The 23281-nt window shown below is 43.7% G+C and overlaps 1 protein-coding gene across 1 annotated transcript; it reads right to left on the minus strand.

Moving 5' to 3' along the window:
• Positions 1-16861: 16861 nt before the first annotated feature.
• On the minus strand, positions 16862-17799 carry LOC133079945 (olfactory receptor 4D2). The gene is given in 2 exon segments (XM_061175694.1): positions 16862-17637; positions 17640-17799. Coding segments are annotated over 2 exon segments (936 nt in total).
• Positions 17800-23281: the final 5482 nt, after the last annotated feature.

Below are 23281 nucleotides of genomic sequence, written 5' to 3' on the forward strand. Positions count from 1 at the left end.
CTCCCGTCGGAGTGGGTGTGCCGGCTGCCCAAGCCAGGCCACTGGAAACTGAGTGAAGTGACAGTGATGGAGGGAGAAGCCCTCCTTGGGGTCTCCAGTTTGGGGATCTGCCCCCTCTCCCGCTTTGACCTTCCCTGGGGGCCAGGCCTGGACATGCATGGCCCTCGCCAGGTCTCACGGTGGTCAGCTGTGTCATGTGCTTTTTTTCTGTGGTCAGGGTCAACCACACAGAGACAACAGGAGAGGAGTGTGGGCAAGGGCCACAGGTCCCTCAGATGCCCCCATGGTCTTTTCATGATGCCCACTGGGACCTCACTGGAGAGATTTTCCTTGGGGCTAAGTGTTGCCCAGTGGCGACCTGGAGTATCTGATATGGGAACAGATTCGTTTTTGATACCTTCTCCTCTCCACCACAAAATTATTTTCAGTAACACTCATTAAATGAAAAAAAGTAATAATAATGGCTAGAAAGGAAATGTGTGGAAATTCTCACTTATTAAATTTGGACATAATCATCCCAGTAATGAAATAAAAATAAAATACTACAATATAAAAAGGAAAAGAGTAGTGGATTAATACTTTTTAATTACATGAATGTGTTTAAATAAAGGGAAAAAACTACCTATATATTGGTGGTTTTAATACTTAATGTATCATTACAGTTTCTGTTTTCTTGATGCGTTTTTTTAGTTTTAAAATAAACAATTGAAAAAATTTTAAAGAACAAATCTCAACGTTAACGATATTCAAATTCAGTAAAATATTCACGTACTAATTTAAATTTGCACTTCAAAAATATTATACTTCACAATTTGCACTCTGTTTCACTGTTTTAAATCTTAAACACAAATTCTCATTCCAAATGGTCACAAAGAGTGACAGAATGGAAGAAAGTCAAGTTCTGTCTCTTCATTCTTTGCAATCACAGTAGTTAACACTGTTTATGTTAAGCCAACCGTCTAAAAGCAAGAATATGTGATGCTACAGGGGATGAGGGGCACAAAGCATAGCAAGAGCCAGCTCGGATGATTCTGAACCCTTAGAACTTACTCTCGAAGCAAATGCGGGTAACTGAGGGAGCCACCGTATAACTGGGAATTCTCCAAATTGACTTCCACGTGGAACACAGTACATATTAAAGGATAAGCAATAAAAATGCATTCATTTGAAGCTTACACATAGAACTGTTAAAGCAACGGTAATTGCAGCAATTGTTTAGAATCTAGACCAACGAAAGATGTCTTTGGGGAGGAGCGTTTCATCACTGACATTGTTCAGAATTGCTGACGCGTGACAAGAATAGGAAGCAGTCCAACACTTCATCTGTGCTGTTGGTACTTTTAAATCCCCTACAGACAAGGCCCCCCTATCTCCTGCTCGTCCTCTGCCCTGGCCTTGGTACTGGCATTTTGTCCCTTCCTCTTGCCCTCACTAAATGACAAGTCAGGAAGCTTTCAAGTCCTTCCACACACATCCCACGTTTGGGTCCCTGGGGAGGGGGTCGAGGGGGAGCACCGGGCTCTGAGCGCCTGGGAGTGGGGAAGGGGCTGCTCAGGTACTGAACCGGGGAGGAGCCCGGGCCCTTCCGGGATCCTGGCCTGCACAGTCATGGTCTGCAGGGCCTATGCACGATGTCCCTTCAGCAGCAGCCCAGGGACCCCCCCAATCCTTCCACGCTCCCAGGCCCCATAGGACCTCTCCAGCCTCCACTCACCCCTCCCCACTGCCCAGCACACTCCAGCCTGGACTTCGCAGAAGGTTTCTGAATGCACCATGTTCTCCCTCGCCTCTGGGTCCTCCTGCACTTTCCCTTTGCCTGACTCACCTCTACTCATCTTCACAACCCAGCTGAGACACCACTTCGTCCAGGAAGCCTTCCCTCATCCCTTTCCTGTTCACCCCTGAACATGGTCTGTGTTCTGTCTGCAGAGCAACCTATGCTGATGCTCTGTCAACACAAAATGGGCTGTACTGAAGGCATGCTGTCACCATGTCCCTCTCCTGGACTGACCACGGGGACCCCAGGCCCGATCTTGTTTGCAGCTGTGGACCCAACACACGGGGCCTGGCCAGTGCTCAGAAATGTTTGTGGAACATGAGTGAACCGTGTCATGTCGTGATTTAGCTCCATGAATCCACACGCCCTTTTTCACCCTGCAAAGGAGGACACGTCCCTTCCCCCACCAGATACGATTTCCTCTTCCTTTTCCAGATGATAGTTTGGAGCTCCCAGGGTCCTGACCCCGATAGGCCAGGTAGGTGGAGTGGGGCAGAGGGTTGAGGGCCACCATGGTGGTGACTTGGAGCCTTCGGGTGGGCACTAGGTGGGCCCCATGACTATTCCCGGTGCAAGGCCAAGAGTGCAGGAGCTGGAGCTGCAGGCGGTTGAAGTGGGTGCTGCCCGAAGGACGTGAGAATGGACAGCCCACTGAGCATGGAGGCCAGGGTGGGATGCCCCGCTGGGTTGGGTGTCTGAGAAGCTCAGCTCCCTGCGAGGCCTGCGTGAGCTCCTGCCTCTATATGTGGAGTCAAGAACCCGCTGCTGGGGATGAACCAGGCTCCTTACAGGCTGGGGGCCTGGTTGGACCTCAGCGGTTGGGGAGTTGTGCGGGAGAGCTCTTCCTCTGAAAGAGAAATGGGCAAAAAAAGGGTCCAAGATGGAGCCACACAGGAGGGAAAGATTTGTAGTGAGACTCATCAAAAAGACCACTTGGGGTGACAGGAGATGAGGCTACTAGGAATAAGGGGGCCATGAGAAGCGTTGGGAACACCTGGGGACTGGGGCCCTGACCAACCAGCGCCTCAACTGTGTTCCGCCAGCTCCCTCCCTGATGACCATGGGAGTATGAGGCCCTGGGGGACTTGGCACACTGGTCCCAGCATGCCGTCCCCTCTGGGACTCATCTTGGCCCTCCAAGCAGCGTCTCCTAAGGAGCCAGACTGGGTGAGCCACCCCCTCTCTCCAGAGCCCTGTCTCCTCTCTCTGTTCCTCTGCCCTCTAACCTCGCCGGCTTCAACTCCTGAGACAGGCCTCCTGCCACCTGCGATGGGTCTCAACCGCAAAGGCCCCTCTCCTTTGTGCCTGGTGACTCCTGCTGACCCTCCAGGCCCCATCCACACGGAGCCTTTCCTGTCCCGGCCCCACTGGCCATGACTCGGGTGGCCAGGTCTTCCTGTTCCTTACTCTTGCAGCTGCGTTCCTAGAGCTTAGCATCGTTGTGATTATACATGTATTTCTGTGCTTGAATTTTATTAAGCCCCAGCTCCCTGCAGGTCTGTGAGAGCCACACAGAGAAGATACGTGCCTGCTCTGTTGCTCACTGTAGCCTCAGCATCTAACCCACTGCCTGGCGGGGCTTTAATACATATGTGTGGAATGGATGCATCTATGGCCTCGCCTCACAGCTCTCGGGTCAGGGGGTGGATTTGTGCCTGTACATCTGTTAGGACCTGTGCCTCTGGTCAGGGGTGTTGCTGTCCCTGGGCCAGGCAAGCCCTGGGTCAGTGGATACTGCCGCAGGCCTGGCCCTACCAGGCTGACGCCCAGACCTTGGACCACGAGGGAGCCTTCCAACCCTGGCATCTTTCGGCTGCCAATACCCAAGAAACTTCCTTCCTGCCCTCCTCTGGCCATCTTGAAACCTCAAGATTCTGCAACCACTTTCACAAGAACCGTCTGCCAGCCACGGTGGAGCTGCTGGCCACAGGCCTGATTGGATCTCTTTATCTGCTCAGCTCCAACGGCCCCCGTGGAGACAGGTGCAGTGGAGCGGGGCTCAGGGCCTGCTCCTGTTCCCAGGGGTTCCTGGAAATGGGGCCCTTGGCTCTGTTCTCATAACAAGAACACTGAGGTTTGCAGGGAGACTAAGGGGCTTGGCTCAAATGACAGCGGCTGCACCCCGTGCCAGAGGCCGGGGCAGGCCAAGGGTGTGTGCACGTGTGGTCCTTTGTGTATGGGTGTGCACCAGAGCTGAGGGCTCCCAGAGGGAGGCAGCTCAGAGTGTTCTGTTTTTTGCGAAGCCAGGAAAAACACCGTGGGGCTTTGGCCAGCTGGCCTGGGAGCCCAGTGCCACCCCGGCTGCTTGACCTCTCTGATCAGGTGGTAAAATCAGTGAAGGGCAGGGCTGTTCAGGTGGCAGGAGTGGTCCCTGGTGAGCACTTGAGATGTGCAGGTCCAGGCTGGGTGTGGGGACAGCTGAGGGCCATCCCTTCCCCTCCCGCCTGCCTTGGCCTTACCTGAGAGCCGTACCTCGCCTCCTCCATCAGACTGGGGACTCCCAGGGGCAGGGACGGGGCTAGGGGAGGAGGACCGTGGGCTTGCACACCAGGCAGACCGTGTTTTGCCTGAGCGACGTCATGAGTGAGAGGACTCAGTGGGACATGTGAGCCGCCAGGCACTGCTGCTTGTAGGGTAACAGGCCGGGAGGTGCGGGTTCCAGCAGGGGCGGGGGGGGGCACTGCGGCTGGCTCGGGGTGATCCATCACCCTTGCTGTTCGCCAGCCTGTGCTCTGTGCTTTACTACACTCATCTGAGTTCTCACAACACCCCTACAAGGCAGCTGCTGCCGCCTGGGACCTCAGTTTTATTGTTGGGGTACAGAGGAAAGAACGTGTCACCATCTTGGAGCCAGGAAGGGATCTCAACCTGGGTCTGACTCTTCAAGCTGCTTCCTTCTCCCCCAGGCTCCCAAGGGCATGGGTGTGACCTGGTGAGAGAAGCCTCCTCACACAGGCTGGAAGGTGCCTCAGGCCTGAGAAGGTTGCCCCTCGGGTGGGACTGGAGGAGAGGCTGACAGGCCGCCCTGGCTGCTCCGATTGTCCCCCCTCAGCTCCCCACCTCTAGGGTGGCTGCTGCAGCACAGGGATGGGAGCCAGTCTGGAGCAAGGGGGGTGGGCGGGGTCCCAGAGCCTGAGAGGGACGGCTGCACAGTTTCTCCACCAGAAAGAGCCCACACGCATCCATTTTTGTCTCCTGGCATCTTAATGCATCCAGAAGGAATGAAGGCCTGAAAGCTGTAGGAATTTAGACACCCTGTTGAATGCAATAGTCTCTTGCCTGGGGCACTTACAATTTAGAAGGTTCAAAAATGCAAACAATGACTTGAAAGATTGTGCAGGTTTTATCCCCGTCCCGCCAGCCCCAGCCTCCTCAGCTTCTCACTGGTAAGGTGATGACTCTGCGGGTCTGTAGTCCCAGCCCCTTGCCAGCACTGGAGGTGGCCGGAGCCAGCATCCAGTGTCAAGGACAGAAAGTCCACTAGCCAGAGCTCTTTGTGCTAAGTGAGGGCTCCTCTCTCTTGCCCCTCTTCCTGTCCTACGCCCCCAATACAGTCTTCTGAGACGGTCACGGGAAGGAATAAGGCTCTGCCCTGCTCCTCCCCCTCATCCCTGGAAGGCACATCGTCCCATGAATGCACCATGACTGGATGCCAGAGTGGGCTATCCTGGGTCTGCCACTTGCGCTGGGCTCCGGGGCAAGGGCAGGTCTTGGCTCTCTTTGTGTCTATCTAGGCAGTGATGATGGTTCTGAATGGAATCAGGCCTCACATCCAGAATGGGTACAGGATTATCCCAGAAGAGATGGAGTCAGGTGCTCCCCCGATACTTCTCCCAGTTACTAAAGGCTTACTGGGTTGGTGGATACTGTCTTCAAGGACTAATGTGGGGTTTACAATATTATTTGTTTGTTTATGCTTTCAACAAAACTTTATGGAGAGCCTTTACGATCCAGGGCCTGCTCTGGGTGCTAGGGCTATGATGGTGAACAAAAACAGGCATCTAACAGAGGCAAGACATGAAACAAACATGCCCCTGTAGGTCTGAGGGAGGAAAAACCTCTACGTAAATCAATATAAATGTAAAAGCGTACTCCTACCCTCCACTGTTAGGAGACTTGCCCAAGGTAACAGCTGATTAGTGCAGGAACTTGAACTTGAATCCAAGTCAAGTTCTTAACCCACTCCACCAGGTTTGACCTCTGTAACCATTCTCTGCCTAGCAGCCAACATGACCTTTTTAAATTATAAATTATATCATGCCACTACTCCCTTCTACACCCAAACCCTCTCATTGCAGTTAGAATAAAATTCAAACGCTTTCATGATCTGGTTCCTATCAACATCGGTGGTAATTTAAAGGTATACCCACAAATTCTTTGACTCTCCTCATCTAAAAGATGGAGTCTAATTCCCCTCCCTTGAATGCTCACTTCTGTCTAATAGAATGCGGTAGAAGTGATGCTATGGGACTTCTGAGGCTAGATGTAGAAAGAATTCAGCTCCCACCTCCCTCTCTCTCTTAGGACACTTGTCCTTGGAAACTACCATGTTGTGAGGAACCCCAGGCCACATGGAGAAACTAGTCAATAGCCTCACCTAGGCATCCAGTTGACACCAACATCAACAGCCAGACATGTGAGTGAATGAAAGTGTAAACGATTCCATCCCTGGCCTTTGAGTCTTCCAGCTGAGGCTCCAGACATCTGAAAGCAGGGACGAGCTGTCTCCCCCATGCCCTGTCAGAATTCCTGGCCCACAGAACCTGTGACAGAGAATATATGATAGCTTTGTTTTAAGCTATTAGGTTTGAGGTTGATTTGTTACGCAGTAGTAGATAACTAACATAACACCTCAGACCTCACCTCCTACCAAGATCATTTTTGTTCATAACACTCCAGTTACACTGTCCTCTTTTCTTTTTCCTCTGGGCAAAAAGTTCATTCTAACCTCCAGGACCTTTGCACTTGCTGTTTCTTCTTTCTGGAATGCTTGCCCGTCACCTGGATCTTTGTCTGACTGTCTCCTTCTCATTGTCCAGGTCTTTGCTGAAATATCCCCTCCTCAGAGATCGCTTTCCCAGCCACATTTTACAATGCTGCCCATCCTATCAGTCACACTACCCCATGCATTTCCTTCATAGCTTTTATTCTATGAAATTATCGTATTTATTTATTTGTCCATTTGTTACTTGTGTATCTCCTCACACTTCTTCCTTCCTCTTTCCAGTCCCTCCCATCTGGTATTGAGGTGGGGAGGATGAGAGGGGGAAACAATATGTCCTTTCCCCATGAGAGTTCCCAGCGCAAAGCATCAGGCCTCCTGGCCATCGTGGCTTCTCTGTCTGTTCACACTGCGGGGTTAGCCCAAGGCCCATGGCCCCGTGTCCATGTTCTTGGGAGAGCTATACAGGGACTCTTGGGGCACATTCTCTGTCATGGAAGACAGGCTCCAGCTTACCCTCCTCCCTCCCCCAAGCCTTCATCTCAGCGGCCACCCCACAGCCTTGCTGCTTTATTGACACCTGTGCAGAATCTAAGGGAGCCCGTGATCCCCTCTTTCAACCACTCACACTCCTCCCTCATAAGGCCTCTGCTCTTCCCTCTCTAATTCTAATTCTCCCACTTTCTCGGGATCCTGTCTGTCTGTCTGTCTGTTTGTCTGTCTGTCTGTCTGTCTCTTTCTCTCACTCACACACACACACACACACACACACACGCACCAGGTTTATGAAGAGTAGGGAGCAACCCACTTGGCAGGGAGGAGTATTTTAGCACTGACATTATTTAGTGAGCATGGCAATTATAAAAGCACCTTTAGTCAGTTTTCCTGTTGTTTTAAAACTCAACAGAGAAAAAGAAAACCCTTATGGCCTGTACAGGCACCCTCTGCCCTGTCCTTGGTATGTCCCTGTGTCAGTGCAGTGTAGGAGACACGGCCATAGGTGGAGATCCAGGCAGGCATCATTGTCCTTGGGTGCCCCAGCTGCCTCTTCTCCTGCTTTTAGCTTTCTCTCTATTCCAGCTCCCTCAGAAATTGCTGATGGCTCCTCCTGGGTCAGCCACTGCCACAGCCACCTGTGTCCTCTCAGAATGCCCTGCCTCCTCAGGCTCCTGTCCTTTCTTTCTTTGGTTCAGACAAAACAAATTCAGGAACTTTTCCAAGAACCTAGGGGTAAAAAGAACAAAGTAGGACAGAAGGAGTAAATTGTAGACACAATAAATACTTAATGAATGAATAAAAACATGAATGTCTAGACATAACTAATGACAAGTTTCTTGGATAGTGCCAATTAAGAGGTGTGTTACTTGTTCCTTTCATGCCAGACATGTTTGGGGGGAGTCTGTCCACCCACACGCTCCTTCTCTGGGGACAACCCTCACCCACAATCCCTGCTGAAGGAGTGGGCTTGGATGGCCACACTTATGTCACACGACCTGCACATCCCTCAGCCACATGGGATATGTGGTCCAACCTCAGCCAATCAGATTATTCTCATAGAACTTTAGAATTTGAATCCAGAGACACTGAGCTAGCTGACTGTGGAAGGAGCATGAAAAGGTCAGGTTTTGGGGCAGAGGCTCCCATGTGAGCCATGTACAAGGCGACTGCATAGGCAGGGACTGATGAATGGAGGCGGGGAGAAGGAGGGACCAGCTGCTGTGTCAGACCTCACAGTTGCTTATTCCCGTAATACCCGACTTCACTTTATTTCAAGGAGAGCTTTATATCCTTAAAATAAACACCCTCTTTTTATTTAAACTTGTTGGGTTTGCAGCCCCTTGCAACTCTAACCATAGCCTATTTCTTCTCTTCAACTCTGCTTAACCCCAAAGCCCCAGTTTGATAGTGGAGGAGAGAAATGATGGGTGTGTGGCATGGAGGTCCAGGCAAAGAGCAAGCAAGGCACACCAGTGAATTGGGGGGAAAAGGCCCACATGGATGTAAGGAAGACTAAACTGGCAGAAATCAATGTAGGGAGAGAGAGAGGGAAAGAGGAAGGGGAATGGGGGTATATATAGAGATAGATAGTCAACAAACCATTATAGAGCACTTTCTATGGATAAGTAATGCATTAAGCCCCAAATGAATGCTGGAATATTTACAAATATGAACAAATGAATGAGGAAATGAGTGGATATTCCCATTCCTGTTTGCAAGAAGTGTTGAGTCTGAAAATGGGGGTGGGTGGGGGGATAGCAGTAAGTAGTCAGAGTCTTGCAGACATGCCCTGAATTTTTTTTTTAACATCTTTATTGGAGTATAATTGCTTTACAATGGTGTGTTAGTTTCTGCTTTATAACAAAGTGAATCAGCTCTACATATACATATATCCCGATATCTCTTCCCTCTTACATCTCCCTCCCTCCCACCCTCCCTATCCCACCCCTCTAGGTGGTCACAAAGCACCGAGCTGATCTCCCTGTGCTATACAGCTGCTTCCCACTAGCTATTTATTTTACATTTGGTAGTGTATATATGTCCATGCCACTCTCTCACTTTGTCTCAGCTTACCCTTCCCCCTCCCCGCATCCTCAAGTCCATTCTCTACGTCTACGCCTTTATTCCTGTCCTGCCCCTAGGTGCTTCATGACTATATATATATATATATATATATATATATATTTAGATTCCATATATATATATATGTGTTAGCATACGGTATTTGTTTTTCTCTTTCTAACTTACTTCACTCTGTATGACAGACTCTAGGTCCAACCACCTCACTACAAATAACTCAATTTCGTTTCTTTTTATGGCTGAGTAATATTCCATTGTATATATGTGCCACATCTTCTTTATCCATTCATCTGTCGATGGACACTTAGGTTGCTTCCATGTTCTGGCTATTGTAAATAGAGCTGCAATGAACATTGGGGTACATGACTCTTTTTGAATTATGGTTTTCTCAGGGTATATGCCCAGTAGTGGGATTGCTGGGTCGTATGGTAGTTCTATTTTTAGTTTTTTAAGGAACCTCCATACTGTTCTCCATAGTGGCTGTATCAATTTACATTCCCACCAACAGTGCAAGAAGGTTCCCTTTTCTCCACACCCTCTCCAGCATTTATTGTTTGTAGATTTTTTGATGATGTCCCTTCTGACTGGTGTGAGATGATATCTCATTGTAGTTTTGATTTGCATTTCTCTAATGATTAATGATGTTGAGCATTCTTTCATGTGTTTGTTGGCAATCTGTATATCTTCTTTGGAGAAATGTCTATGTAGGTCTTCTGCCTATTTTTTGGATTGGGTAGTTTGTTTTTTTGATATTGAGTTGCATGTGCCGCTTGTAAATTTTGGAGATTAATCCTTTGTCAGTTGCTTCATTTGCAAATACTTTCTCCCATTCTGAGGGTTGTCTTTTGGTCTTGTTTATGGTTTCCTTTGCTGTGCAAAAGCTTTTAAGTTTCATTAGGTCCTATTTGTTTATTTTTGTTTTTATTTCCATTTCTCTAGGAGGTGGGTCAAAAAGGATCTTGCTGTGATTTATGTCATAGAGTGTTCTGCCTATGTTTTCCTCTAAGAGTTTGATAGTGTCTGGCCTTACATTTAGGTCTTTAATCCATTTTGAGTTTATTTTTGTGTATGCTGTTAGGGAGTGTTCTAATTTCATTCTTTTACATGTAGCTGTCCAGTTTTCCCAGCACCACTTATTGAAGAGGCTGTCTTTTCTCCACTGTATATTCTTGCCTCCTTTATCAAAGATAAGGTGACCATATTGCGTGGGTTTATCTCTGGGCTTTCTATCCTGTTCCATTGATCTATATTTCTGTTTTTGTGCCAGTACCGTACTGTCTTGATTACTGTAGCTTTGTAGTATAGTCTGAAGTCCGGGAGCCTGATTCCTCCAGCTCCGTTTTTCTTTCTCCAGATTGCTTTGGCTATTCGGGGTCTTTTGTGTTTCCATACAAATTGTGAAATTTTTTGTTCTAGTTTTGTGAAAAATGCCATTGGTAGTTTGATAGGGATTGCATTGAATCTGTAGATTGCTTTGGGTAGTATAGTCATTTTCACAATGTTGGTTCTTCCAATCCAAGAACATGGTATATCTCTCCATCTATTTGTATCATCTTTAATTTCTTTCATCAGTGTCTTATAATTTTCTGCATATAGGTCTTTTGTCTTCTTTGGTAGGTTTATTCCTAGATATTTGATTCTTTTTGTTGCAATGGTAAATGGGAGTGTTTTCTTAATTTCACTTTCATATTTTTCATCATTAGTGTATAGGAATGCAAGAGATTTCTGTGCATTAATTTTGTATCTTGCTACTTTACCAAATTCATTGATTAGCTCTAGTAGTTTTCTGGTAGCATCTTTAGGATTCTCTATGTATAGTATCATGTCATCTGCAAACAGTGACAGCTTTACTTCTTTTCCAATTTGGATTCCTTTTCTTTCTTTCTTTTTTTTTTCCACTATATAAAACCTTTTTAATGTGTAAAATGTTTACAGACTTAAAGTGGTATTGAAAGATACAGGAAGACCAACATAATTTCAGAAAATATTAGATTTGCAAAATAATCAAATATGACCTATTCAATTAAAAATATGATTAAAAATTAAACAGATGGATTAGACATTAGATGAAGAGAATTAATGAACTACAATATATGCATATGCATGTGATAATATATGTATATAAAACAGAAAATATATGTAACAAAAATAAGTTGTTAAGTATATAAACGTAATGTCTATGTGTATATATTTGTGTATTTATATATTTCAGAAAAATGACTGATATATTTCGGAAAATATTTCAGAAAAATTATCCAAAAAGGGTAATAGGGGATAGAGATCAGAATGAGAAGGGATAAGTAAATTTAATCTGAGATACAGAAAGAGAAGCCAGAAATAATAAGGTGGCCTTTTATTTCTTTTTCTTCTCTGATTGCTGTGGCTAAAACTTCCAAAACTATGTTGAATAATAGTGGTGAGGGTGGGCAACCTTGTCTTGTTCCTGATCTTAGTGGAAATGGTTTCAGTTTTTCACCATTGAGGACGATGTTGGCTGTGGGTTTGTCATATACAGTCTTTATTATGTTGAGGAAAGTTCCCTCTATGCCTACTTTCTGGAGGGTTTTTATCATAAATGGGTGTTGAATTTTGTCAAAAGCTTTCTCTGCATCTACTGAGATGATCATATGGTTTTTCTCCCTCAATTTGTTAATATGGTGTATCACGTTGATTGATTTGCGTATATTGAAGAATCCTTGCATTCCTGGGATAAACCCCACTTGATCATGGTGTATGATCCTTTTAATGTGCTGTTGGATTCTGTTTGCTAGTATTTTGTTGAGGATTTTTGCATCTATGTTCATCAGTGATATTGGCCTGTAGTTTTCCTTCTTTGTGACAACTGTGTCTCGTTTTGATATCAGAGTGATGGTGGTCTTGTAGAATGAGTTTGGGAGTGTTCCTCCCTCTGCTATATTTTGGAAGAGTTTGAGAAGGATAGGTGTTAGCTCTTCTTTAAATGTTTGATAGAATTTGCCTGTGAAGCCATCTGGTCCTGGGCGTTTGTTTGTTGGAAGATTTTTAATCACAGTTTCAATTTCAGTGCTTGTGATTGGTCTGTTCATATTTTCTATTTTTTCCTGGTTCAGTCTTGGAAGGTTGTGCATTTCTAAGAATTTGTCCATTTCTTCCAGGTTGTCCATTTTATTGGCATATAGTTGCTTGTACTAATCTCTCATGATCGTTTGTATTTTGCAGTGTCAGTTGTTACTTCTCCTTTTTCATTTCTAATTCTATTGATTTGAGTCTTCTCCCTTTTTTTCTTGATGAGTCTGGCTAATGGTTTATCAATTTTGTTTATCTTCTCAAAGAACCAGCTTTTAGTTTTATTGATCTTCACTATCATTTCCTTCATTTCTTTTTCATTTATATCTGATCTGATCTTTATGATTTCTTTCCTTCTGCTAACTTTTGGGGTTTTTTTAAAATTTTTTATTTATTTATTTATTTTTATTTATGGCTGTGTTGGGTCTTCGTTTCTGTGCGAGGGCTTTCTCTAGCTGTGGCAAGTGGGGGCCACGCTTCATCGTGGTGCGCTGGCCTCTCATTATCACGGCCTCTCTTGTTGCGGAGCACAGGCTCCAGACGCGCAGGCTCAGTAATTGTGGCTCACGGGCCTAGTTGCTCCGCGGCATTTGGGATCTTCCCAGACCAGGGCTCGAACCCGTGTCCCCTGTATTAGCAGGCAGATTCTCAACCACTGTGCCACCAGGGAAGCCCCAGGGTTTTTTTGTTCTTCTTTCTCTACTTGCTTTAGGTGTAAGGTTAGGTTGTTTATTTGAGATGTTTCTTGTTTCTTAAGGTAGGATTGTATTGCTGTAAACTTCCCTCTTAGAACTGTTTTTGCTGCATCCCATAGGTTTTGGGTCATTGTGTTTTCATTGTCATTTGTTTCTAGATATTTTTTGATTTCCTCTTTGATTTCTTCAGTGATCTCTTGGTTATTAAGTAGTGTGTTGTTTAGCCTCCATGTGTTTGTATTTCTTACAGATTTTTTCCTGTAATTGATATCTAGTCTCATAGCATTGTGGTCAGAAAAGATACTTGATATGATTTCAATTTTCTTAAATAACCAAGGCTTGATTTGTGACCCAAGATATGATCTATCCTGGAGAATGTTCCATGAGCACTTGAGAAGAATGTGTATTGTGTTGTTTTTGAATGGAATGTCCTATAAATATCAATTAAGTCCATCTTGTTGAATGTATCATTTAAAGCTTGTGTTTCCTTATTTATTTTCATTTTGGATGATCTGTCCATTGGTGAAAGTGGGGTGTTAAAGTCCCCTACTATGATTGTGTTACTGTCGATTTCCTCTTTTATGGCTGTTAGTATTTGCCTTATGTATTGAGGTGCTTCTTTGTTAGGTGCATAAATATTTACAATTGTTATATCTTCTACTTGGATTGATCCCTTGATCATTATGTAGTGTCCTTCTTTGTCTCTTGTAATAGTCTATGTATTGTCCTTCTTTGTCTCTTGTAATAGTCTTTGTTTTAAAGTCTATTTTGTCTGATATGAGAATTGCTACTCCAGCTTTCTTTTGATTTCCATTTGCATGGAATATCTTTTTCCATCCCCTCACTTTCAGTCTGTATGTGTCCCTAGGTCTGAAGTGGGTCTCTTGTAGACAGCATATATATGGGTCTTGTTTTTGTATCCATTCAGCCAGTCTGTGTCTTTTGGTTGGAACATTTAATCCATTTACATTTAAGGTAATTATCGATATGTATGTTCCTATTACCATTTTCTTAATTGTTTTGGGTTTATTATTGTAGGTCTTGTCCTTCTCTTGTGTTTCCTGCCTAGAGAAGTTCCTTTAGCATTTGTTGTAAAGCTGGTTTGGTGGTGCTGAATTCTCTTAGCTTTTGCTTGTCAGTAAAGCTTTTAATTTCTCTGTCAAATCTGAATGAGATCCTTGCTGGGTAGAGTAATCTTGGTTGTAGATTTTTCTCCTTCATCACTTTAATTATGTCCTGCCACTCCCTTCTGGCTTGCAGAGTTTCTGCTGAAAGATCAGCTGTTAACCTTATGGGGATTCCCTTATGTGTTATTTGTTGTTTTTCCCTTGTTGCTTTTAATACTTGATCTTTGTATTTAATTTTTGATAGTTTGATTAATATGTGTCTTGGCGTGTTTCTCCTGGATTTATCCTGTGTGGGACTCTCTGTGCTTCCTGGACTTGATTAACTATTTCCTTTCCCATATTAGGGGAGTTTTCAACTATAATCTCTTCAAATATTTTCTCAGTCCCTTTTTTTTCCTCTTCTTCTTCTGGGACCCCTATAATTTGAATGTTGGTGTGTTTAATGTTGTCCCAGAGCTCTCTGAGATTGTCCTCAATTCTTTTCATTCTTTTTTCTTTATTCTGCTCTGCAGTAGTTATTTCCACTATTTTATCTTCTAGGTCACTTATCCGTTCTTCTGCCTCAGTTATTCTGCTATTGATCCCTTCTGGAAAATTTTTCATTTCATTTATTGTGTTGTTCATCACTGTTTGTTTGCTCTTTAGTTCTTCTAGGTCCTTGTTAAACGTTTCTTGTATTTTCTCCCTTCTATTTCCAAGATTTTGCATCATCTTTACTATCATTATTCTGAATTCTTTTTCAGGTAGACTGCCTATTTCCTCTTCATTTGTTAGGTGGGTTTTGGCCTTGCTCCTTCATCCACTGTGTGTTTCTCTGTCTTCTCATTTTGCTTAACTTACTGTGTTTGGGGTCTCCTTTTTGCAGGCTGCAGGTTCGTAGTTTCTGTTGTTTTTGGTGTCTGTCCCCAGTGGCTAAGGTTTGTTCAGTGGGTTGTGTAGGCTTCCTGGTGGAGGGGACTGGTGCCTGTGTTCTGGTGGATGAGGCTGGATCTTGTCTTTCTGGTGGGCAGGTCCATGTCTGCAGGTGTGTTTTGGGGTGTCTGTGGCTTTATTATGATTTTAGGCAGCCTCTCTGCTAATGGGTGGGGCTGTGTTCCTGTCTTGCTAGTTGTTTGGCATAGGGTGTCCAGCACTGTAGCTTGCTGGTCGTTGAGTGGAGCTGGGTCTTGGGGTTGAGATGGAGATCTCTGGGAGATTTTCACCGTTTGATATTACGTGGAGCTGGGAGGTCTCTTGTGGACCAGTGTCCTGAACTTGGCTGTTCCACCTCAGTGGCACAGCCCTGACGCCTGGCTGGAGCACCAAGAGCCTGTCCTCCACGTGGCTCTGTCTGAGCTTCTATTTCAACAGCAACAATGGGACTCTGGACGGTGTGGGCCACTTTTTTCGCCAGTTGGCCGAAGAGAAGTGTGAGGACGCCCAGCGTCTCTTGAAAATGCAAAACCAGTGCTGCGGCCGCGCCCTCTACCAGGATGCACAGAAGCCTTCTCAAGATGCATGGAGTAAAACCCAGGACGCTGTGGAAGTCACCATTATTAGGGAGAAGAACCTGAACCAGGCACTATTGGATCTGTGTGCCCTGGGTTCTGCCCGCGCAGACTCCCACCACTGTCGGATTGGGTTGTTTGTTTTTTTGATATTGAGCTGCATGAGCTGCTTGTAAATTTTGGAGATTAACCCTTTGTCAGTTGATTCGTTTGCAAATATTTTCTCCCATTCTGAGGGTTGTCTTTTCATCTTGTTTATGGTTTCCTTTGCTGTGCAAAAGCTTTTAAGTTTCATTAGGTCCCATTTGTTTATTTTTGTTTTTATTTCCATTTCTCTAGGAGTTGGGTCAAAAAGGATCTTGCTGTGATTTATGTCATCGAGTGTTCTGCCTATGTTTTCCTCTAAGAGTTTGATAGTGTCTGCATGCCCCTGAATTTATGTCACTCTCTAGTCTCAGTTTCACCCTCAGGCATGTTGCATGGCCCCTCTGGAGTTCAGCCCCCACCCTCCCCATGCCTCCCTCACTGCACTTAGGAATATCTGCCCTACTTCCAAAACACTACTCAACTGATAGAAGAATAAATGTCAGGAATAATGACAACAACAATAATCCTTACGTAGGTTCTATGGTTTACAAAATATTCTTACACATTTTAAAAATTTGAATCTTATAACAAAAGCGAGATTATTGAGACAGATATTGTTTTATGCTAGTTTGGTGAGGAAGAATCCATGAATGCAAGAGAGGCCAGGTGGCTCATTCAAGGTTACTAGTTTGGTAAGTAATGGGACAAAGGCTCCCAGTTTAGGGCCAAATCTCCAAGTTCTGCACTTTCTCTATCACTCTGAACAAAGAAAAAAAGGGTTATCGGGAAAAGAGATCAAAAGGTAGAAAACAGAACTGCTCTTCTGGGGAAATGCTGTCATCCTAAGGGGAAACTGTCCACCAGAGGCAGAAAGGAGGGTGTGGCTTTCCAACATATTTCCAAGGGAACATATCTTACTGTCATAGGAGTGCTCAAATCAACCATCACACACAAAAAATAAGGATATTTTCCTTTTTCCTAAAAAACTGAGTTGCTTAATTCCAAAATTATTAAGTTCTAAGATGAACTTCACAACATTTCCAAAGCTATGAAGACGTAAACAGTGGCTGTCACTCCACCTTATAAATGGAAAACAAAGCCAAAGAGAAGTGATCCACCCACTGTCACTCCCTTTTATAAACCAGCTGGTACCTCCTTAATCTTTTCACTGCTGCCTGCATCTCCTTGTTTCTCAGGGTGTAGATCATGGGGTTGAGCATGGGGGTCATGACAGTTTGGCTAATGGACACAGCCTTGTCCACGGAGAAGGAGGTAAAGGGCTGGGTGTAGAGGTAAATGCTTGGAACAAAGACCATGGACACCACGACGATGTGAGTGGTGCAGGTAGAAGCTGCCTTCCTCCTCACTTGCCCTGAATGAGACCTCAGGATCACCAGGATGGCTGAGTAGGAGGTCAGGAGAAGGAGGAACCAGATGAGGACCAGCACCCCACTATTGGAAATTATAAGGAACTCCAGGAGGGAAGTGTCCGTGCTGGCAAGTCTCAGCACTTGTGGAACATCACAGTAGAAATTATCTAGGACATTGGGGCCACAGAAAGGCAGGGGAAGCATCAGAGCCAGTTGGGAAATGGAATGGATGAAGCCTCCCACTCAGCTAGTCACCACCAGCCCCACACAGATCTGAGTGTTCATGATGGTGACATAGTGGAGGGGCCGGGAGATGGCAACAAGGCGATCATAGGCCATAAGTGAGAGGAAGAAGACCATGGACCCTCCCACAAAGTGGAAGGAGAAGATCTGGGCCATGCAGCCCTGATAGGAGATGGTCTTCTTCTCAGCGAGGAGGTCCGCCAGCATCTTTGGGGCAGTGACTGTGGAGAAACAGAACTCTAACAAAGCCAGATTTCAGAGCAGAAAATACATGGGTGTTTGGAGTGGGAATCAAAGGTCACTGTGACCATGATGAGGAGGTTTCCCATGACAGTGGAGGTGGAGACAAACAGGAACACCAGAAACAAGAAGAGCTGGAGCTCCTGAGTCTGTGGGAGCCCCAGGAAGACAAATTCTGATACTCACGTGAGGTTCCCTGGTGATTCCATGGTGTCTTCTCTATACACCTAAAAAACACAAACCACAGAAAGAGATGCATGAAGTCACTACTTGCCCATTTAGTGCTTTCAGTGTCCAAGTCTAGGTGATGGAAATTTATGGGCAGATCATAATACCAGTTCTGATGAAATGACCTTGTCTCTGGAGAGTTCACTAGTTGGTGCTGGAATACACATTCTTGAGATATCTTAAAGCCATCCAGAGACACATGCGACCTGCCTTTCAGAGATTCAGTGTCATATAGTGGTGGGAAGGCTCTTGGAGTCCAACGGACCTGCAGTCAAATTTCAAAGCCTCTATTTCCTTGAGATTTGGCCTTGAGCTAGTTACTTAATCTCTCTGAATCTCAGTTTCCACATCTATAAGAAAAATGTTTTCTTTATAGAAATTGTCTAGGGGATTAAATAAAATAACACATAAGGTTCCTAGAACAGTGCCTGGAATAATAAATGGTAATCACTCTCCTCTGTGTAGTCTCCTGCTCTAAAGACCTCCTCCCCTTTCCAGTCTCTAATACATTTTTGTAACAATTATTTTTCATGCAACAGTTAGCACATCATAATGTTAATGAACTTTTCATGTGTCTATATTTTTCCTCCACAATTCATGATGTGCTACAGACATGTCTTGATTCATAATTTATTTGTGCCCTACAGTACCCATCCTTGCTCATAGTTAATATTTAATAAATAGCTGGTGTTAACTGGGGAGTGGGTGAAAAGCTATTGTGTGTGCAGGTCCATGCAGGGGAGCCTCTGGGCACAGCTGGACACCTGGGGCATTCCATTTCTTTCCATCCTTCACAGTAGGTGGTCCCTTACTAGGTGAGGCTCCCCAGATCAGAGGTGGAGACAAAAGGCAGAGGGGTAACTATCATTAGTGAAGAAATAGATGATGAGTATATTGTTTGAAGGAGACTTAGAGCTCTTCTGAAAGGACAGCAATTTCAGAAGATGTTATTGAATCCAAGAGTAGAAAAGAAAAAAATATTGAAGGAGAAGAAATGGAAATAGATGAAGAATTAAAGGGAGGAAGGAAATTATAAGGAAGAAAAATGAGGGAATAGAATGAGTGAAGGAAGAAGAGATGGAAAGATGGTGGGCAGGGGAGGGAATGGGAACAAAGGTGAAGAAGGACATAGAGGTTGAGAGATAGAGGTGACAGGTGAGGGTTAAGTGCCCTCCCCACTCCCCCCACCTCGGCTCATCTCCCACCCTGACCTCATGCAATCCATTATCTATCAGAGACCACTCCCTTATTTTTTAAATTAATTTTTATTGGAGTACAGTTGCTTTACAATGTTGTGTTAGTTTCCACTGTACAGCAAAGTGAATCAGCCATACGTATACACATATCCCCTCTTTCCTGGATTTCCCTCCCATCTAGGTCACCACAGAGCACCAAGTAGAGTTTCCTGTGCTACACAGTAGGTTCCCACCAGTTATCTATTTTATACACAGCAGTGTATATATTTCAATCCCAATCTCCCAATTCATCCCACCCCCCTTGGCATCCATACATTTATTCTCTATGTCTGAGAGATCACTCCCGTCTTATTTTTCACTTCAATTTGTTTTCACTCCAGTCCACTTTCTACACAGCAGTCCATGAGACCTTTCTAAATGCTGAAATGATCACATTCCCCTCTCACTTCTATCCTTGTAGTGATGCTCACCAGAGCCCCTTAGGAGCCACAGCCAATACTTTGTGGATCAAGTCAGGGTGGATACACATACACGTGCATGCAACACAGCATGTCATACAGGGCTGTAAAACGTAAGCTCCATCTGCCTTTCTAATCGGTATCTCCGCCTCTGATGAACCACTAGCTCTTTAATGGATTAAAGTCTTAAACACGCTCCATATTTATGTATTTCCATGTTGGTTCCCTGGAATTCTGTTCATACCTTCTCAACCCTAGAAAAGGCCCACACAAACATCACCCTCTCTGTCATTCCTGTCACCATTTCTCCCATACAGAACAAATTCCCCATTTTTCAGTGTTCTTAAACATCGAAAACATACTCTGCTATAGGTTTATCATCATTCATTTTTTCAGCTTCTCTCCTCAACTTACTACATCGTAATTTCAATATCTTGGCAACCCCAGAACTTGGAACAGCCGCTCTGATACAGCACATGCTCAGTAAATATTGTCAAGTTAATGTATGAAGGAGGTAATTGATTATGTGGAGAATTTTTAAGTGAATTTACTTATCCTATGCTCCCTATCTCATAAGGCCAGATCTATAAGTGGTTGTTAAAATTACTGGGTTTTACATGCAACCTAAAGCAGCTGCTTAAAAGCACATCCCCTCAATTACTTCCCGAGGCTCTCCTCCAACTTTAAACTTAGTACCATCAAGTCTATGTCACTTGTTTATTCTCTCCAGCCTCCAGCAGGTGTTTTCAAGAACCTAGCTACCATTGACCTATCCGGAAGTGTGGAAACCCTCAGGCTCTCACCTTCCTTCAGCCCCGAATGGGGGAAGAGAGTTCAGGTCTTACATCTTTCTGGGAGGTCCTCTCTATGCAGCTTCACAGCTTCCTGATCTCTGCCCATACCTCACACACACAACTCATTGACATGACCCTGGGGACAAAGGGATATCCTTAGGGAGAAATTATTGGACTGGGCACAGGAAGCAGAGCTGGAATGAGTCTTGCTGGGGACAAGGGAACAATTGGAGTTGTTAAAAAGTTTCTAAGTCTTTCAGAAACACTTGCTATTTGACCATACTCCCCAAGGCAACCTACAGATTCAATGCAACCCCTATCAAAATACCAACGGCATTTTTCACAGTACTAGAACAAATAATTTAAAAATTTGTATGGAACCACAGAAGACCCCGAATAGCCAAAACAATCTTGAGAATGAAGATCAGGGTTGGAGGAGTTATGCGCTCTGACTCCAGACTATACTACAAAGCTATAGTAATCAATACAGAATGGTATGGGCACAAAAACAGACACACAGATCAATGGAACAAGATAGACAGCCAGAAATAAACCCATGCACTTATAGTCAATTAATCTCCAACAAAGGAGGCAATACAATGGAGGAAAGACAGGCTCTTCAATAATTGGTGCTGGGAAAACTGGACAGCTACATATAAAAGAATGAAATTAGAATATTCTCTAACACTATATAGAAAAATAAACACAAAATGGATTAAAGACATAAATGTACAATTGTATACTATAACATAGGCAGAACACTCTTTCACATAAATTGCCACAATATTTTTTGAGATATGTCTCCTAAAGTAAAGAAAATAAAAGCAAAAATAAACAAATGGGACCTAATTAAACTTAACAGCTTTTGTAGAGCAAAGGAAATCCTTGATAAAAGGAAAAGACAACCTACTGAATGGGAGAAAATATTTGCAAATGATAGGACCAATAATGGGTTAATAGCCAACATATATAAACAGCTCGTACAACTCAACATCAATAAAACAAAAAAACCAATTAAAAATTGGCAGAACTTAATAGATATTTTTCCAAAGAGGAAATGCAGATGACCAACACGTACATGAAAAGATTCTCAGCAATGCTAATCATCATGGAAATGCAAATCAAAACCACAATGAGACATTACCTCACACCTGTCAGAATGGTTATCATCAAAAAGAACACAAATAACAAATGTTGGCCAGAATGTGGAGAAAAGGGAGCCCTTGTACACTGTTGGGACTGTAAATTGGTGCAGCCACGTGGAAAACAGTATGCGGGTTTCTCAAAAAACTAAGAATAGAACTATCATATGACCAAGCAATTCCACCCTTAGGTGTATATCCGGAAATAAACAAAAGCACTAATTTGAAAAAAATACATGCACCCCAATGTTCCTAGCAGCATTATTTACAATTGCCAAAGTATGAAAGCAACCTAAGTGCCCATCAACAGATGAATGGATAAAGATGCAGTATTTAGATATGACAGAATACTAATCAGCCATAAAAAAGAATAAAATTTTACCATTTGCAGTAACATGGATGGACTTCGAGGGCATTACGCTGAGTGAAATAAGTCAGACAGAGAAAGACAAATGCTATATGATATCACTTATATGTGCAATCTAAAAAAGTATAATAAATTAGTGAATAAAGCAAAAAAAGAAGCAGATTCACAGAAATAGAGAACAAACTAGTGGTTATCAGTGGGAAGGGGGTGAAGGGTGATATAGAGATGGGGAGTGGGAGGTACAAACTATTGGGTGTAAGATAGGCTACAGGGATGTATTGTACAACACGAGGAATATAGCCAACATTTTGTAATAACTGTAAAGGGAGTGTAACCTTTAAAAATTGTATAAAAAATAAAATTAAAAAAATTACAAACTCCCTTCCCCCCAAAAAAAGAATACCTGGAACATATAGGAAGCTTAATGAATATTAATTGAATTAACGCATGAGCAAATAATTTAACACATGGAGACTATAACCAAACTACCTTCTGTTAATGCATCTACTTAAGTGCAAATAAAATAATTCTATATGAAAACTCCAAAAACAAAAAACAACACAACAACAAAAAATAACACTTACTATTTGAAAGGTCTGCCTTGAGGGCAAAAAGCAAGCAAACAAACAAAAATTTAAAAAACAACAACACAAAAAACAACAAAACAAAAACCCACCAATGACAATGAAAATTGTAGAGATTCATGACATGTAAGATTAGGAGATCAAGATTAGAAAGGCCAGAATCTCTCAAATTTCTGGGATTTTTGGAAGGATCCATTTCATAGACCAGTGGTTCACACACTTAAACATGCATTAGAATCACCTGGAGGGAATGTTAAAACTCAGAAACTCCCACGCAGAATTTTTGATTTAGTAGGTTTGGGTGGAGCCTGAGAATTCACATTTCTAACAAGTTTTCAGGTGATGCTGATGTTGCTCATCTGGGGCCACAGTTTGAGAACCACTGACTTTGAGTTTCACTGCTCTTGTCAGCAGAATGAACAGTTCTTTCTCACAGCATCATCAAGGCAACTGGTTTAATAGTTTACTTTTTTAAAAAGAATTAATTGACCTTGACTTGGACAACATTATAGGTGGGAAAATATTTGTATACTACATTGGAAACAAAACCTATGAATCTGTCTTTTATTTTGTCAACCGGATCCCAAGATTGATTCCCCATCCATATCCAATTCTATTGCACCATCTATAACATTCTAGTACCCTTTATATATGAATTATTACTCAGTAAGATCCTTCCTTTCATACAAGGACTAGTACAGGAAGTGCATATATTTTCTTATTATGATGAACCAGTCAGAATTGGAATTTCTAATCTTGGTGTGCAGTAGCTTTCCTTTCTACATGAGATTTCCAGGATGATCTGAGTTATTTTGTTACAAATATTTATACTTAGCAAGAACATAGAAAAACACTATCTGAAGCTCTGGTTTCGTCCAAATACAAGAGATATAGATTTCAAAAACATGAATTCTTCCCAATA

The sequence above is a fragment of the Eubalaena glacialis genome, chromosome 19, assembly GCF_028564815.1.
Source record: "Eubalaena glacialis isolate mEubGla1 chromosome 19, mEubGla1.1.hap2.+ XY, whole genome shotgun sequence".
Lineage (NCBI taxonomy): Eukaryota > Metazoa > Chordata > Mammalia > Artiodactyla > Balaenidae > Eubalaena > Eubalaena glacialis.